An 18828-nucleotide genomic window follows, 5' to 3' on the forward strand; every position below is an offset into this window, starting at 1 on the left:
TAGGGTCAGAATGGGGGGCATACGAATCTCAAGGAGAATGCTTCTCCAGAGGGCAGCACTACTGATTAGTGATAGTGAAGGTATGCTTTCTGCATCCCATTAGATGATGGGATTATCATTATTGGCTTATATGATTATTGTTGCCATCTTAAAAAGGAGAGTTCGCAGCGTAATTGCCATGCCTGGGACTGAGAGTTTATAGAAATGTTTCAGTGTATTTTTCTCTGACTGACTTTTTCATCTCTTTTAGGCCGGAGCCATTTTGGGATGGAACATACAAAACCACAGCGTTTACAGTGGACATGGCTGGGTCATGCTGAGCTAAAGTACCAGGGCTACATCCTGCAGGTGTCCACCCTGCAAATGTACATTCTTCTGTGCTTCAACCATGCTGAGGTCCTGACTACCTTGATTCTTACTTCATTGACATAATAGGAAATTGCTTCATACCTATGCTTAGTATTTATTCATCTGCTTTAGTTTTATTGACATTGATTGGGCTTGGAATAGAGTAATTGTTATTTAGCCCCTCCATTCCTTTCCTATATCCTTGCATTTACCAAGGATTTGTTTTGTACTGAGGCATTAGTGATAGAGAATTTGGTTTGAACATGCTCTATTTGGATTTTTGTTTGATACATATGTATAATTTGTCCTTTTCATAAGATAAGGATGTTTTCTCCCTGATTAGATGAGTTGTAGTGGCATAATGTTGGATCAATGACTTGTTTATTAGTTTGTGGTCAGCCATCTAGTTTGCCTGATTTAGGCTGGAGGTGGCTTAGGGGTTCTGTTGTCTTTTATTTACTGGTATTGCTTATAAAGATAGAATAAAAATCTGATAGTTAAAAATAAAATAAATAAATAAATTTAAGCTGCAGACAGTTGTATAGAATACCCTTTCAATGAGACTGCCTCTTCTGAAAAAAAATAGTTTCCTGACATTTTCTGCTGCGTTATAATCTCAGTATGAACTGAATTATTCTGAATGAGATTATTGTGCTGAACCGTTGGTGATTCTGGATTGATTCTTTCTGCACTGTACTGGGAAATTATCAGAGGCTCTTCCTCTTGTCAGTAGCACATATCCCTGTAAACATGTTAGGGTCTCAGAATGGAAGTGTTATTGAATTTGCAATATTCTTTACAATAGGGGCTAAAGACTAGATGTCACCGCTTTCTTCTCTGTGTCCCTTTTTTATATGTTTAACTATTTTTTTTTCTTTTATTGGTTATAGGAAGTTTCTGTGGAGACACTATTAGAAGTCACAGGTCTCTCTCCTGTCCTCCTAAATCATGCCCTGAAACCTCTGACAAAGGAGAATGGGATCCTCACCCAGAGGCAGAGTAAGTAGAGAGGACATTCCTGTAAAAGGAAAGGGGATAATGAGAGTATGTAAACTGGCCTGAAAATTCATATGGGATTATGACTTTTATTTGTCTATATAATATATTCCATTTTAATATCTACACAACAGAAGCATTAAATAAGCTTTTAGTTGATTTCATGACTCAATGATGAAGCTTCATTTCAACTTTAGTGATGAATTTAAAAGAATTTTCCTAGCCATGTGTCACAGAATACAGATGAATTTAGGAAGGCAAAAATATCTTAGCTCTGCTCAGTCCCTGTCTTCTCTGACTGCTAGGTCTTTTGAGGCTGAATGAGGGGACACTGAGCCAGGCATCCGGTCAGCGCCTGTGGCTCTTGCCCAAACAGATGTATTTGAATGTGGAAGAAAATGAGGGCTGTGCTCTGGAGAAGAAGAGGAATACCATTTGCTGTCTCCTTGTCCAGATCTTGAAGGCAGAGAAAGAGATGCATATTGACAACCTGGTATTTAAGGTATGGAATGCAAGGACTTAAGCCCCTTGTTGAGCTCAGTTGGCAGCCAAAAAGAAGATTTTCTTCATTCATTCTTTCTACCTTGTTCAGGTGATTGATGCCTGCCAGAAACGGGACTCTGGCAGTACCCAGAAATTTTTGAACTTTTGCTGTAGTAGCACAGATGTCCTCTCTTGCATCCTGCATCTACTGAGCCAAGGTTACATCCAACGCCAGGAGGATAACCCACATATCCTGGAGTACATTTCGGCAGAGCCCACCACACCTCACCGGGGTCAAGCCCAGCTCATTTTTCAAAACATTAATTGCCAAAAATCAAAGATTACTTCTGGGACAGATACAACCAAAAGGTAATGCTGTATGTTAACATGCTGTGCAGATACAGTAGAAAGTGAAAGCAGTCCTTTGTTGTTGTTGTTGTTGTTGTTCTTGATAAGGCTTTTCTTGTCAGATTGGATACCTTTGGCCTTGACACAGAACAGGTTCTGATGGAGACGGTCCTCTTGCCTATGGGACGTACAATGAATCAAGAAGAAGTTGAGTTGCTGATGACCAAAACAGTGGAGAAGGTGTCAGATACTCTAAGCGTGACTGCAGATATAGCTCAACATCTGCTGATACACTGTAAGTGGAATGTGGATGTTCTGATTCAGCGATACACAGAAGACCAAGAGTCGATGCTGTTTTTCTCAGGACTGCAAGTGCGAAATCCTCAGCCACCTTCAAGCCCTGTCACCCACTGTCCAGTTTGTGTGAATCCTCTGAATGAAACAGACGATCTGCCTCTTCTGTGTTGTATGCACTACTGCTGTAAGGTAATAGCTTCTTTACTACCGTGATAATAGGTATTTGGGAGGGGGAGCAATTGCTTTCTTTCTGTCACATTAGTAGTATGTTAGTCTGCCATCTTCTTCTGGAAGCCTGAAACATTCATCTTGTGTTTCATTCATCTTTGTGGATTGCTGTGGACTTTATTCATATCCATGAAAGAACGTTGTCAATATTTAGAATTGGTTTCCATTCCCAAATAATTTAATAGCATTTTCTCTTATACTCTATGGTAAACTGCAGTTGAAATATTCCCTATTTCTTCCTCTGCCTTCATTTTTATTTTTATTTTTTTCTTAACTAGTCCTGCTGGAATGAATACTTGACTACTCGGATTGAACAAAACCTGATTCTGAATTGCACTTGTCCCATTTCTGATTGCCCTGCACAACCCACTACTGCCTTTATCCGCTCTATCATTTCCTCCAAAGAAGTCATTGTCAAGGTAAGCAGGGTAATTCTAAAAAACAGGCTTTAGCTGATTGAAAAACTGACCAGTCCCCTCCAGAAAGGAATTTTGTTTTTATGAGTGGATGCTTGCTATATCTTGAAGCCTGAAAGTTGGTCATAGAAGGTTAAGATGTTAATCCATTATGCTAGGCATGCTAAGTTTCACATTAGTAGAGACTTCCTTGCTGTATATGACTCAGGTAGTTGTTGCTTAACGTCCACAATTGGGCTCAGGATTTTGGACCTGACATTTTATGGCCATTTTTATGATGGTTGTTAACCAAATCACCATGGTCATTAGGCAAACCATCTGGTCATTAAGAAATCCAGCACATCCAATGGGAAAGTGGCAAAAAATAATGCAAGTTGCAATCACGGGACCCTGGGATGCTGCAACTAGTTGTAAATGTAAGCCTGCTGCCAAGCACCTGAAATGTGGTCATTTGATCATGGCACAATGTTTTACAACAGCCAAAAATGATTTATGGGCCATAAAGCGCCCTTGCTGAGACCCTCATAACTTCAAAAGGTGACCAGTCATTAAGTGAGGACTATCTGCAGAATTTATTTGAAAAAATCTTAATCTTCCTAAAATAATTGAAGCAATCTGCTCTGCAGATGTCTCCTCTCCTTGTGCAGTGAATATTGGTGGAATCTAAAGAGTACTTGGTTAAAGTACTTGGTATATGACTTTGTAGAGAGCAATATATAAAACAAAGTAAAAGATAAAAAATATCCATATATACTGGTTTGCCTACTATTGTACTTTCTCTCTCTCTCTCTCTTGCATATTATGTTATAGTAAAAATAAAAAATAGATGTAGATATAATCCCGTAAAATGTATTTCTGGAGGGTGTGTGTATATTTTTCCAGCACCTCTTGCCTTCAGAAACATTGTATTTGTTAGTTTTCCAGGCAGAAAGCTAGTGAACATGATGCTTCTAAATGTTAGAGGCTCTTTTTAGCTTTCGGAAACAGGCCACGTAGTGGGCCCGGTAATGGTCCATAGCCTTGGGGTTAGGGACCCCTGATTTAAGGCACTGGATTAATTGTGAGTTTGCATCATTTCCACGTTAATCTGTCCATATCGTTAAAATGGATTTAAAAGTAATCTGTTTATTCCATCTGAAGTGTTAGGATTTAAAATTTCCCAAAGGGTAAGAGCTTTTCCTAGTTAACCTAGTTACAGAATTCCACACAATGAAATACAAATCCATTATCCCATCACAATAAAGACATTTAAATAATGATTTTCTGATAAATGGTTTTGGGTAATGAAGGAAAAAAATTGGGAAGCACTATTCTAATTGGTTTTGCTGACTTTCATTTATAACATTTTATCTGCCTGCCCTCTTCAGAAAATGATGTAACTTAATATATTACTTAATACATTGCTTAATTATGTAATTACTAAATATATTTCTTTATTGAAAAATTAGTTTATGAAGGGATAAGTCTCATCTCAAGAAATTCTTAGGGAATAAGGTAGCTTATTTTTGCACCCAACATTGGTAATATTAGTAAGGTTTAAGGGGCTATTCTAAATAGAATTAGCTTTTAAAAAAATAAGAAACCTGTTGAAAACCTGCTTCTTTTGTTAAGAGATTTATAATATGCATATAATACAAATGTGTCCTAGATATTTTTAATGAGAACTCCAAAGCTAACATTCATGCATTTTTAATACAGTATGAGAAAGCCCTTCTAAGGGGTTATGTTGAATGCTGTTCAAACCTGACTTGGTGCACCAACCCTCAAGGCTGTGATCAGATACTCTGCAAGGAAGGCCTTTGCTATGGAGAAGCTTGTTCAAAGTGCTCTTGGATCTCCTGTTTCAGCTGCAATTTTCCTGAAGTAAGGCTAACATGAAACTTGGAGGCAGGTTGTGGGGGGTGTCTCCCTTTTTAGGACCATTTACCACATAGTTCACTCTCTGGATTCTTCACAGGCTCACTATCCTGCCAGCTGCAGTCACATGTCTCAGTGGATGGACGATGGTGGTTTCTATGAAGGAATGACTGTGGAAGCCCAGAGTAAGCACCTGGCCAAACTCATATCTAAACGGTGTCCAAGCTGCCAAGCTCAAATAGAGAAAAATGAGGGCTGTTTACAGTGAGTATGGTTTTCAGTACATTTTTGTATAAAGAGGAAAAAACATATAGAAGGAAACTTCAGTAATTTATGGTTTGTTTGACAGATTGAGATTACTGTGCCTTCTCTCTCAAAGACACAATTGATTTGTGTCTTCCTCACTCTAGAACGGGGGGCGGGATCAAACTCAAGCAGGGGGGGTCAGGTCCGGCCTGGGGGCTGCTTAGATCTGGCCCACGGGGCCGCCCTGGAAACAGCAAAGGACCGGCCCGTGGTGCCTCTTCCATCAAAAATGGAGCTTGGGAAGGCTATGGGTGGCCCTTCCGAGTTCTGTTTTCGCTGGCAGAGGGTTGTAGGAGGCTGTCCCAGTAAAAAATGGAACTCTGGAGCTCGTTTTTGCTGGCAGAGCGCTCAGGCCCCCCAACATGAGTGACGTCGAGCTGGCTACGCCCACTCTGGCTATGCCCACCCTGGCCCCCCAGATTCAAATACATCCCTGACACGGCCCTCAATGAAATTGAATTTGACACCCCTGCTTTAGAGGCAAGAGGCTGCAAGACAAAATAACACCCAATTTGATCACCTTTCTCCATCCTGGTGCACATATCCATCTAGATATGTGGGAACTATCATACCTAAACCATTTTGCTGTTTTGGGGCATTTTCCTTAAGTAGTTTTCATAATACCAGTCCTATCTCCATTGTCATTTAAGGAACATTCTTCTCCCTCTTTAATTACATTGATGTGTGGGTGTTATTTGCCATTATTGCTAACATTCCTTTGAAAAGTTAGAATGGAAAACTTGATTTGATGGACAGAAAGTACTCTCTAGGTTTCCTCCTTACATATTGGTTCTTGGTGTCTGGGCAACATTTGCAGCCTTAGTTGCTCCTCGTGTGATCTGAAATCTCACAGGGCAAATACAATCCAAATAGAGTTTAAAGAATATATATTTATCATGTAGTGTTTTCACTGACCATGTTTAGATGTGATGCCACAGGCTGAGCATCACCTGAACATTACTATTTATCATCTTTTGGAAGAGAAAGTGTTCTCTAGTATTTGCTTTTATTTTTATCATTAAAGCAATGTTTCTTCCTTTTCCTTTTGAATACTGTAGTGCCATTTTGTATGGCTTTCCGTGTTTTATTTATTTGGTCAGTTTATGTGGCCACCCATCTCACAAATTGTAAAAAACAATAAAAACATTTAAAAAAAATCACTCCGCCCCCATAATCTACTGGAGAGTACACTTACTGTAAGTTCCTACCAACATAGCCACTTTGCAAGTTCTGTGTTACTAGATTCAAGCCAAATGGAAAAGCCATGGATTAGAACGTTCCAGAAGACCAATAAGGTCGTGGCCAATCTGTCCCCCAGGGAAATTAAGTTCCAAACGGTGGGTACTGTGGCAGAAAAAAACTTTTCTATTGGGTCTTGTCAGATGACGATTCTTTGTGGAGGGACCTGGATCTTGCTCATTAGCGTGTACTTAGCTAAAACAGCCCTAAAGTTACTTTTCACATTAATGATCCAAAGCATGAAGTTGGTGGCTACATCTTACTAATGGCCCTCATCCCCATTATATGCAGTATGACTTGTGCCAAATGTAACCATGGATTTTGTTGGCGTTGCCTGAAACCTTGGAAACCAACGCATAAGGACTACTACAACTGCTCTGCCATGGTGAGTGTTTGTGCAAAAGACAAGCCTGATATAGGAATATTTTTTTCTAAGGAAATATAAGTAGTAATATGATATTTTTTTAATCTAAAGCAAGTCCAGTTTTTTTTGTTTTTTGTTTGTATATCCTGGCCTTTGGTAAATACAGTAGAATCTCTGGTCATGAACGCTTCTGACCACAACCAAATCGGGTTCCGATCAAAAAAAAAAATAAATCACATTTTTTTTTTTTAAGCAACCAATTTCCCCTTCCATGCCATTTTTTTTTCTAAGCGCCAAATTTGCAAAAGTAGGTTCAGGAAACAACCAAATCGGTTTGCGACCAAAGTTACAGAACAAATTATGGTTGTGACCAGAGGTTCTACTGTAATATTACTTTTGTTTTTTATCATTATACTGTATATCAGTTACCAACTTATACATTTTAGAAGTATAATTACATCTGTAATTTTGGACTTCTTTTCCAATGTATGTATAAAATCCAAATTATATGAACAGCTTAAGTAATTTTAAAAGAAATAATGTTCGCTGTTACTTTGAATAACTGCATTCCATCTCTCTCCTTCAGGTAAGCAAAGCAGCTCGACAGGAAAAGCGTTTCCAAGACTATAATGAAAGGTGCATTTTTCATCATAAAGCAAAGGTCAGGATCACTATTCTTTAGTTGAATCTGCTTCATTAACCATGTACTTTTATGCATTGGTCATCTTAGAATATTTAGCTATAGGCCATTCGAGTCATTGAGAACAGTAGTATATCATCACATGAAAAGGCAATTTAGGAAGATCGATTGTTTTGTTTCAAAACCAATAAATGAAATTAAATCTTGTTACTAGAAAAGAACTCACCTTTCCCTCGTATTTTCTGCATTTTAGCAGGAAAGTAGAGCTCATGTCCTTTTTCATTTTGTTGTAAATGTTCTGCAAGTTATCCTCCTCAACGTTTTTTCAATATTACCCTAGAAGTTTTATATACATAAAAAGACATATATTTTTTTCAAGTAATGCAGTAAATAAGAGTAGACATCAGGAAAACTGATGCAGTTCTCATCAATTTCAGGAATTTGCTATGAACTTACGCAGTAGAGTTTCCACTGTCAGTGATGTGCCACAGATTCGGACCTTGACTTTTGTTGTTGATGCCTGCAAAATGCTGGAACAGGCACGAAAAGTAAGTCCCATCTTTCAATGTATGCTCCGTTTTTCTGCAGCATTGTCCCCTTCTTTTCAAGTCTGCTTTTTTTTATTTTATACTTTTTATAGCCCCACAAAGGATGTAGAAAGTGTAACAGAGGAGGTCCACATCATGTGCATAGAACGCTATTGGATGGTCAGCATGTAAATGGAAGAGTGGAAATAAAAGTAATTGAAAAAAAATGGAATGGGAGAACAGTGTAAAATTAAGAGGCTAAAATGTTATTGCAACATGATATTTTAATTCAGTAGAATGCAGAATAATAAAGTATTTGTGGACACTTTCATTCTGTTCAAAGCCTAAATAGTATTTTGTCAAATTTACATTCAAAGCATAGTAATCATGAATGTGCCCTGATTTATTCTGAAACAATTCAGCCATTACTTTAAATTTGAGATATAATTTTCTCCCTAATTTTTTCAAGATTATTTCTCTGCAGATTTCTAAATCAATCAACCCTTCCTTCCTTCCTACCTACCTACCTACCAAACTGTCAACCTATTGTTCATTTCAGTGAAGTTTTAAAAAGAAATGCTATGATAACGCTTCTTCTACATAAGACACCAAGTGTTTCAGTTCTTTTCCTAATAATTCCAACTTTGGAATTTGCCTGGGTTGAAATTTTCATTGAGCTGTCCAGAAATATTCCATAATCTGTTTTAGAATCAATATCTGCTTGCTTAGTTCCCATTAAAAAATTAAAATGTAACACTCCTAACGCTAGCCAGGGACCTCATTTTGAAGAACTTTCCTTGTGAAGATTTTCCATTTATTCCTACTCTATTTTCTATTCAGTTACTATTACAGCATCTGTCCTCTTATGATGTAGATGTTAAGGTTGTTCAGGAGCTTTTGGTAAGGGTCTGTATCAAAACTTTTGAAAAATCCATTGGGGACCCTCTTGACATTGACATTCCCAAAAAAATCTAGGTATTTAGTGAGCAGATTTCTGCACTGGTGTTCTATGTCATATTCAACATTGTTTTTATGATACAGAAAATGCATTTCTTTGGAAGTCCCAAAAGTGTTTTTCCAAGAAGCAACTGGACTTTCTTGTTTTTCTTTGAAGATGTTTCACTTCTCATCCAAGAAGCTTCTTCAGCTCTGACTGGGTGGTAGGGAATGGAAGGATCCAGTCAGAGGTGAAGAAGCTTCTTGGATGAGAAGCAAACTCTTCAAAGAAAAACAAGAAAGTCCATTTGCCTCTTGAAAAAGCACCTTTGGGACAACCGTGACCTGGATAACTGAAAATGTCCATAGACATTTCTTTAGAAGATACCTTAGAAGAATCTATAGTGGCTTTCAGAAAAAACAACAACTCCAGAATGCTTTTTCATTCTTAATTTTTCTTTGGATTCTTGTTACAAAGCCTTTGTCATTCTATGGATGTTCCATAACTATGTTCATGAAAGAAATAATACAAAAACATGGACATTTACCTTAGCATTATTTCCCTCCAACTCCAAGCACCTATGCTTTAAATTTGAGGTATGAAATATTCTTTTTCTCTCCTGCTCTAGGTAGGAAGGTGGTACTATGTTATAACAAGCTTTTTCCAATTTACTTCATTCTAATTCTCTTCTAGGAGAATATCAGAGGAAAGGAGCAGAGTTGTGGGAATGACGAGTCATTACCTTCTCTCTCTGCTCCTAGTGAAACCATTCCCCTATTGGAAAGGTTCTAACTGGAATCTGTGATTTATATGCATTGTGATACATGATATATTTCAGGTCCTGGCATATTCCTGCATCTACAGCTACTATAACCAAGACACAGAAAAAATGGATATCATGGAACAACAATCTGAGAATCTGGAGCTGCATACTAATGCTTTGCAGATCCTATTGGGTGAGCCATTAGTGACATGCAAATAACAGTCATTTCTTTGAGACAAGTTCAGAGAATACTGGCAATATTCGTAATATGGAGAGCATCAGTTGTCATAATAATATTTCCTTATTGCTACCTGTACAGCTCACCCATGTCTGCAAGTTCTTCAGTATGCTGAGACAATAACTATTGTGACTCATTTATTTTTTCCACACTTTTTTCTGTATCTTCATTGTAGTGGCCAAGAAGACTTGTGTTTTATTCAATAAATGGTAAAGACTGAGGAAAGGGGATATATGGATTATTTGTAGATAAATGCATAGTATCCAAATTAAAAAACCTAGGAGTAATGTAAATTTAATCATTTTGCATTGTTCTTTTAAACTAATTTAGAATTTATTGAAAGCGAAATAGTATGAAAACTTTTTTCAGTTTATAGCAATTTTGTTGAAGCACCTATAACCTTTAGATTGTTAGTATGTAGGCCGGGGCTCTTCCTTTTTTAATTTTTTTTTTTTAAAAAAAATCTTATCATCACCAACAAAAGGGATAGTGTTTATATAGTTAAGGAAAAATGGTATTATATAAACTAAATTTGACAAAATAAAAACTAATAGGAATAATAAGTATCTATAAGTAATATTTTTTCAGTCATTAAGCTTATTAACTCTGGATTATATAGCAGCATATTCCATCTCATTTTTAGAACACAGACTTTCCAGAATTAGTTAAACTCATATCCTGGATTCATTCCTTAAAATAAAAAATAAAGTTCTTTCCAGTTGCATAAAAGTATCATCTGCTGTATTTCTAGGCTCAGAGACCTAAAGCTCTTTGCCTTTTTACAAAAACTTATTGCAATTTTCTAAAACACATGAATACAAAAACAATATTGAAAAACAAAAAGAAATATTCAAACAAAAAGAAAAGCAAATAAACAGAAAAATAATTCTCTCAAATTAAGGTAATAAATTAAGATAAATCACCAAAATATATCACATAGTCAATCACATAATAACAATATATAAAATTGTGCACAGCAATTTGTCTTTTCTTGAAATACATGAAACTGTTAAATGGAAAACATACTATTTTTTAATTACTAGAAAAAATAGCCATTTCAAAAAGGATTCCAAGGATCCTAAAGTTTCCAGATCCTCAGTCCTGTTAGTAGTAATAACTCCAGTATAGACAGTTGTTTAGCTTCATCCTCCACCTTTTGGAGTTGTTTGCAAGAAGATCCTAAATCTACTTATTGCAGAATGTGATATATCCAGTTCATATCAGAGTAGTTTAAATTTCTCAGTGTGTTTCCAGGACACCTTTGCCATCTGATTTGCAAATATTTTATCTATATCTTCCTTTTCACTGAGTGGCCTATAATACACACCCACAAAAGTATCTATTGTTTCTCTTTGACTTATAGACCTTCAGAAGCTTTCAGCAGCGTTTTTGCCCTTTATGCCGTGCATGGTTTATATATAATTCAATTCTCTCACCCCCTTTATTGTTTTTTAATTTTCTTTGAACTTATTATGTTTCCAGGAGTTCCAATTATAAATTCAATCCCATCAGAAACTCTTAACAATGTTGTATTTGCCATATGACTTCAGTCCCCTCTGTTTTTTCTATACGTTGAACATTAGTGTAGAGACATTTGAACCCTTTAATGCTGCCCTTTTGGACTTGACCACAGCTTCTCCTGGCACATTTCTAACCACTGCTTCCTTCCAATATATCAGTCAACTAAATAATAAATTTTGCTTCATTTTCTAAACATTTTTTAAACCATTTCTTTATGTGTACCTTTATTAAATAAAATAACTTAATCTGACCTTGATGGCCATGCTTTTACATGAGATGACAGATTCCATATTTTTAAGAATATGTCAGAATCACATAGACACCTTTATAAGATTTCTTCATGAGATTATATTAGCATATTATTTAAACTAAAACAAGGATGTAAAAAACAACACTGAATGATATAAGTTAAAAAGCTTTAACATTTCATAAGGATTTCATAAGGATCTAACATCCATTCCTTTTCAAATGTGATTTGAAGTAATATTTCTGATGAATTAATTTCGTTTTATAGCAAGTTTATTTCATTTTTGTTTTTACACTTGGATTCATTCATTCACAAGTGCTACAGTTTGGAAATGGATCTGGGTTTTCTTTCAGAGGAGATGCTGTTACACTGCCAAGATCTTGCCTCTTCCATTCGGTTGCTCAAAGCGAAGCATTTTAATATCGGTTTAGAGTTGGCTCGAAGGATCCAAGAACGGCTCCTGTCAATTCTGCATCATGCTACTCAGGTAATACCTGCCTACACAAGATATATATGGTAGTAAATGTATTTTTGCCAATTCAGTATTGCAGCAAAAAGAAATGTGCTAAATCATTATATCTAGGTTCTTAATGGTTCCATTTTCTTTAGGAGAGTGATCTCTGTTTCCAGCATCTTGTTATATCCTTTCAATTTTTATTTTGTTGCAGGATTTCAGAGTGGGATTCCAAACTCGACAAAGCTCCGAACAGGGGGGGATTAAATTATCCAATGTACTTAATGGCACTTCTGCTTATAAACAGTAAGTTTTCTTACGGGGATATGTGAATAGTAAGACGGGTTTCAGATTTCTAGTGAGAAGAAGTCTGGCTAAGAGGAGCCTAATTCAAGCATGCCAGCAACTATTTAAATAAATGGTATTTCTCAGTGGTCCTCATACAAATTGATTTATGACTATAGTGGAGTCTACCCATTACAATCATAAATTGTGATAGTCCAAAAGTGGGCCAGCTATGACTGATCTGATCTTATGTCCCTTAATGTGATGATTGTTAAGCAAAATGCTGCTGTCAAAAAGAAAATCTATTGTTTGCTATAGGCTGACTTTACTGAAAACTTGAGGTAAATATCAGTTTTCAACAAAACTGTCTCAAAACATGTCCATTTGGATGCTTCAAATGGCTGTAAATGCAAGCCAGTTGCCGAAGGCCGATGTCTGATCACTTGACCAGAGGGGGGACGACTGTCAGACCTGCAGAATTGAGTTGAAAGTATCCTGAGGGAGATCTGTTTAATTTCAAACGGTCTCTATGCAACCAGTCGGAAATTGAGGATTACCTATATCAAAGTTCTTTCTGTCAATCAGGAGATGATTTCCTTCTTCTACATATAAAATAACTTTATATTTTCTATAACAAGCCAGGTAGATTTGAATGTCAGGTATTTAAATCAGTGATCTGATGTATATAGATTTGGAACAAACAAGATTTTGGGAGTGACAAAAGCAGCCATATTTTTGCTGCTCCTTGAGTAATGTAATGTATTATTATCATTTCTCCAGTTCTTCGTAGTGTCAGTGTAACTGTAACCTCTTGCATCTCTTAAAATAACATTGGTAAAAACAAATACGGAGTTGAATTCTGTTACAGTTTAGAAAATCTGGTATATTAATTGTGAATGTTAGCATTTAAAGCAGAGGCAGGTAGTCTGTTTATGTTTATGAATTATACCGTGTTTTCCCGAAATAAGACCCTGTCTTATATTTTTTTGAACCCTGAAATAAGCACTTGGCCTTATTGCCATGCGCTCAATGTCTTATTTTGGGGAAAACAGGGTATTACTTTCAAGTAGCTGAAGGCAGTGTCATCATGTCATGTAAATAGAAAGTCCATTTCTTACTTTTGGTTTGCCCAATTTTAGAAAACCTTTTAAAAATGGTTTTATATTCAGTAAGCCTATCCATTCTATAGTTCACTTGTCCCTTGCTAAAAATCAGTAGAAATCAATACTAGTGAATTTTAACAGCAACATCCATGGAAGCTTCTGGGGTGACCCCCAAAAATATGATTTAGGGACCCCCAATAGCTAATCAAGAAATTTCTATTGAGGAAAGTTCTTATTAGCTCATGTCAAACATATTGGGGTGTAAATCAAGCTTGATTCAATGTATCCTGTTGGAATTTAGAAGACTACTGTAAGGCAAAAGTAAAATGACACTAAATTTGTTTCTGCACAGGCTGATTTTTTATGAAGGATCTGATTCACCTGATACAGATGATGGGGGCAAAGAGGAAGATGAGGAAGATGAGTATGTTCCAGAGTGGCAAGAAGAATATGATGATGAAGACCTTGATGATGATGATGATATTTCTTATGATGATGAATCAGAAAATCTAGAGAGAGATTGCTTTTTTTTTGACGATGAAGATGAACCATTTGATTAGGGTTCACCTTTGGACTTCCCAAATTCTGAAGAAGAGGAAGCTTCAGGCAACCTTGTCCCTGCTAATTCTGCTACTATCATTGTCACAAACGGCAGGGAGAGAATTTCAGTTAATTGGGAGTCAATTATATGATCGTTTACAATTAAGGGCACCTTCTCTTTGAGATAGATCTTTGTGGCTGTTGGAAAATTCACAGTGCCTGATTACATACAAAGTTCATTAGCCAAATAAACAAATGAAAAAGCTGGGGAGCAGTGGGGCTGCAGGACTGCAAACTTTCTTAGGGAATAAGACTAGGCTCCAGTCTAGAAAAAAGACCATTGCCTAAAACTCCAATGCAGGCTTCAATTTTAAGAGAGCACTGTATATCATCCATTTATGTGAAAGTTTGCACATCATCCCTTCCCATATTCCCTGTACCTTATTGCCCATTAGCTAATACTTACGCAGAGGTTTTATTTGATAAATATATTTGACTTTATTATTTTGCCCAGCATTGAGTTAAAATTCTAGGACCTAATAGCAATACAGCCTTATTTATGAGTGCCAGTTCAGTTTTGTTCTTCAATAGCGATTCATACAGTAAATACATGGAAGCATGAATGTGTGCGTGTGTATCTACACAAATGTACATAAATATGCAAAGTCTCTAAGGGGCTTGTCTGTCTGAACAATTTTCATTTCCATTCTAACACAGCTCCAAAACAATGAACGGAGATTTTGATTTCATTTCAATATAAATTATTCTATAAGATTCAGTGCCAGGGACAATGATATTCTCTAATTAGTGAAAAGGGCAATTTAGGAGATTGTGCGTGAATCACTTGAATTGCATTTCATTTGGGCAAAAATTGTGTGTGCTTGTGTGCATACATGCGGTTGCACGCTTGCATATAATGCTTGCTTATGAATGTTGGTAAGCTGGTGTTTTTTTTTTAAAGTAAAACAACTCCCAAATTTGGTTAAAATGCCCTACTATGGCCCTGTTGGATACATCTGTAGATTGCTTATGTTTTGAACTGAAATGGTTTTGTATTTTGTATGGAACTCTTTCATGAAGATATTTTTTTTCTTTAATGTTCTTTTGCCATTTGGAATGCACTCTGCAGGTGGGAATTCCGCAGGATATAGAAGTTCAAAGGGTTCATATATACAATATAAACATATGTATACATACATATATGTGTGTGTATGTGTATGCAAGAGCTAAAATTGTTCGGAGTATTATGCTTTCTTTTTTCTTGAAAATGAAAAAGAACCCAAAAATTATACAACTTCTGTTTATGAAATAAACTGGTTTTCTTCTGTTTGTCTTTTTATATGCTTTTCTTTGATTCTGCTTTGCTATTCTTTCTTAGTACCAAAATGTTAAATGAGAATGGGAAGTTGGTTTTTGGGAGAAGCCCCATAATCTTGGGAGTATCTAGTTAAAAGAAACATTTGCCATGATGCCATTTTCTCAGTTTCTCCAGCTCAGCAGATTTCTAATACTTCATCGTTTACAGAGAACAGGATTGTATGTGCAATGTCACAATATCCATCTTTTACACTCTACAGACTAGAGCAATTGTGGGGTGTAATGGGATGTAGGAATGACCTGTGAGACAGGAGGAAGAGCCACAGACTACACAACCATCATGCAAACGTCAAGTGAAGCAGAGGGAAGGGGGAAGGTGTTTTAGAAGGGACTCTTCCTAATTTTCTGGACAGTAAAAGAAAAGGAAGGGAGAAATAATTTCAGACTTGCAAGAATCTGTTAATGCAACTTTACAATAAAGGTAGAGCTAGTTTCATTATCATGCTTCTTGTCTGAACTATATCTGATTTTACCCAAAAGCAGTTTTTAAGAAAAGAAAAAGCTTAAGTTTCCAAAGTGGAAACAATTTTGCAGTTGTGGATGTCTTATCAGTTATGGAAACTTTATGAATACATATTTTAGTTGTGGATATTGAATTTTAAGTTTCTTTTGATTTGAAATAGTTGTCATGCAACATCTCTGTTGTCTGTATATATGCCATAGCTTAAATTCACTGTGCCAGCAAATGTACCCATTACTATCATTTACTCTATATTCGTATATCACTTGTCAGCTCATAAGGAGAGAAGGCATTAGTGATAGGTAAAGCATATTTTTGAAATATTTTAGAGAAATATATATTGTACCAAATTTGCATCCACACTGGGTGGTTGCTCTTCTGGCTTCCAGCGCTCCCGCGCACGTGAAGACCAGCTGGTTGGTGCTCCGGAACCCAGAATAACGGGCAATGGCTCGTGCCCGGAGAGATGGCTCTGTGTGCCACTTCCAGCACGTGTGCCATAGGTTCGCTATCACGGCCCTAATATGACAGTTTGTAAAGAGGAACCCATACCTACTAAGAAAAGATCTTAAATACCATCACTGGGGTGTGCGGTTTTGAACTTGGAGGCATGCAGATGTGAAACTATTTGCTGGAAGAAGATACCAGATCATCATATGAACAGTATGGTTTTGAGATGTATGGATTTTCTAACAGAGCTACATTGATTGACATGTGAAATGTACTAGCAATGATATCAAGAATGCACATGCAAAAAAAAAAAAGACCTTTTATTGTGAGGGGAGAAGCAAACATGTTACAGGGAAAACTAGAGACTTCAACCTCGTTGGGGGGGGATGCCCATTTTGCAGTGATATATCAATCTTTTCAATCAACAATGGACTTGATACCCATATGTCCACTCTAGGCAAAACTTGCATTTGCCCAATCCCATGGTCGTGTGGTTACATATTACAAACAGTAACATTAACAGTTGGAAGGGACCTTGGAGGTCATCTAATCCAATAACAGAGATGTGATGGACACTAGAAGATTAAAGAATGATACAGGAGTTTTTTCATATAGTTCCTTCAAATTTAGTAGCAATTATTTCAACAGGCATTGGTGATAAGTGGATCTATGCAAGCCCTCTTGTCCCCCACAAATATTGACAAACAAGTTCCATATTGCTGCCAGAAACTTACTTGAAAGAAAAAAATTAAAAGAAAAAAAATAATATGAAGAGAAAAGATGTTAGGTATGCGTCCCATTTTGAGTTATTTATAAAAGTAAAGGATTAAAAAAAATTAAATAGTTAAAAATACTTGGAGTTGAGCTGACAAACATTTTACCTAGGGGATGAGGAGGGGAATAATTCAGGTTGCCAGACAATGCAAAATAGGCATGGGCAGAGGTGTTCTGTCTGAAAGCCCCTTACTTGGGTGAAGGTACATTCACACTCTCCAGGCAAAAGATTCTTGGAGTGGTGGGTGAACTTTTTAAGAGTCAGATCTGAAGAACCAGGGAGCAATTAAAATGTCCATATTTGAGTGGACAGCTAGTTAAATTTTTCTATACCTAGAGGCTGTTATATGTGTATGTTTCCTGCACTATATTCTAGATCCATAGTAATTTAAAGGAAAGAATGTGTTAGTAAACATGGTTTCAAGAAATGTCTGCTGCTTGAATACAGTTTATAGAACATTTTGTACAAATTTTGAGTTACAATTCGATGTAAATTTTACAGATTTAGTCCACATTCTTCTTGCTGTATTGAAATTTTATTTCTAAAGTTTAGCATCCATTAATCATAGCTTTTAATGTCTATCTGTCTTCATATCTCTATTCCATAAGCATCTATGATGTCCATTGACATGGAGGCTTTGGCTATTTTCTGTTGTTTAATTTTTTGCACATTTCGTCGATTGTCTTCTGTTACCCAGTTTCAATGTAGGAAAAAACCCTCCAATTTACTACCGATAGTCCTCAATTTACAACTTTATGTGTGTAGTGACCATTCAAAATTACAATAGCATTGAAAAAAGGGATTTGATAATCAGTTTTCATGCTTACGACCATTGCAGCATCCATTGTCATGTGATCAAAATTAGGACGCTTGGCAACTGGCATGTATTTATGACAGTTGCACTGTCTTAGGGTCATGCGATCACCATTTGTAATGTTCCAGACAGCTTCTGACAAGCAAAGTCAGTGGGAGAAGCCAGATTTAAGTGAGCATGACTCACTTAACAACGGCAGTGATTTGCTTAACAACTATGGCAAAGAAACGTAAAATGGAGTAAAACTCACTTAAGAACTGCCTCAGCAACAGAAATTTGAGGCTCAGTTGTGGTCGTTGGTGGAAGACTGCCTGTACAAATACAGGTATTTGGGACATTGTAATTCCCATAATTAAAAATAAAATTAATGAATATATTTATGTGCTTTATTTTTAAGTGCATTTAATAATGATGAATGAGTCATGAAAATACTTGAGGGATAAAACAGGGAAATAAGTTGAAAGAAACTTTTGTTCCATCAGTCACCTCGAAAGACCTAGTAGGGGTGGGTTGATGAAGTATTAGTGCATTAGTGTCCACTCGTGCCGGAGCGATCAGGATTTTCCATTTATCAGAAGGTAATCATATCCGGTCAGCAACAACCCCAGACAAGAGCAAATAAGTACAGACAATCGTAACGTGTTGTGATGTGAGGTTTGGAGTTTTGCAGTCCAGGCATACTAGCCCTACTTTCTCTTCAAAGGCACGCAGAAGGCTCGGAGCGTTTGAGGGAGGGTTGCACGCGCCCCCACCGTGGACAGGCAGCCCTGTTGTGGCGCGTGGAAGCCACGGGAGATCCCGAAGGAAGCCGGCAA

General features: G+C 36.8%; 1 protein-coding gene across 1 annotated transcript in view; it reads left to right on the forward strand.

Annotated features, from left to right (window-relative positions):
- Positions 1 to 15466, forward strand: part of LOC139308645 (cullin-9-like) — a 51092-nt gene extending 35626 nt beyond the window's left edge. Inside the window, exons 27-41 of the mRNA XM_070932336.1 lie at positions 251 to 396; positions 1239 to 1347; positions 1650 to 1846; positions 1937 to 2196; positions 2298 to 2661; positions 2979 to 3119; positions 4815 to 4979; positions 5074 to 5237; positions 6810 to 6903; positions 7469 to 7543; positions 7960 to 8070; positions 9825 to 9942; positions 12109 to 12242; positions 12424 to 12515; positions 13950 to 15466. Of these exons, the coding sequence (XP_070788437.1) occupies positions 251 to 396; positions 1239 to 1347; positions 1650 to 1846; positions 1937 to 2196; positions 2298 to 2661; positions 2979 to 3119; positions 4815 to 4979; positions 5074 to 5237; positions 6810 to 6903; positions 7469 to 7543; positions 7960 to 8070; positions 9825 to 9942; positions 12109 to 12242; positions 12424 to 12515; positions 13950 to 14157 (2378 nt within the window). The 3' untranslated portion in view covers positions 14158 to 15466. The remainder of the gene's footprint in view (positions 1 to 250; positions 397 to 1238; positions 1348 to 1649; positions 1847 to 1936; positions 2197 to 2297; positions 2662 to 2978; positions 3120 to 4814; positions 4980 to 5073; positions 5238 to 6809; positions 6904 to 7468; positions 7544 to 7959; positions 8071 to 9824; positions 9943 to 12108; positions 12243 to 12423; positions 12516 to 13949) is intronic.
- Positions 15467 to 18828: the final 3362 nt, after the last annotated feature.

This window comes from Pituophis catenifer, unplaced genomic scaffold (genome assembly GCF_029215685.1).
Source record: "Pituophis catenifer annectens isolate HBS135680 unplaced genomic scaffold, rPitCat1.0.hap2 SCAF_1, whole genome shotgun sequence".
Taxonomy (NCBI): Eukaryota; Metazoa; Chordata; class Lepidosauria; order Squamata; family Colubridae; genus Pituophis; species Pituophis catenifer.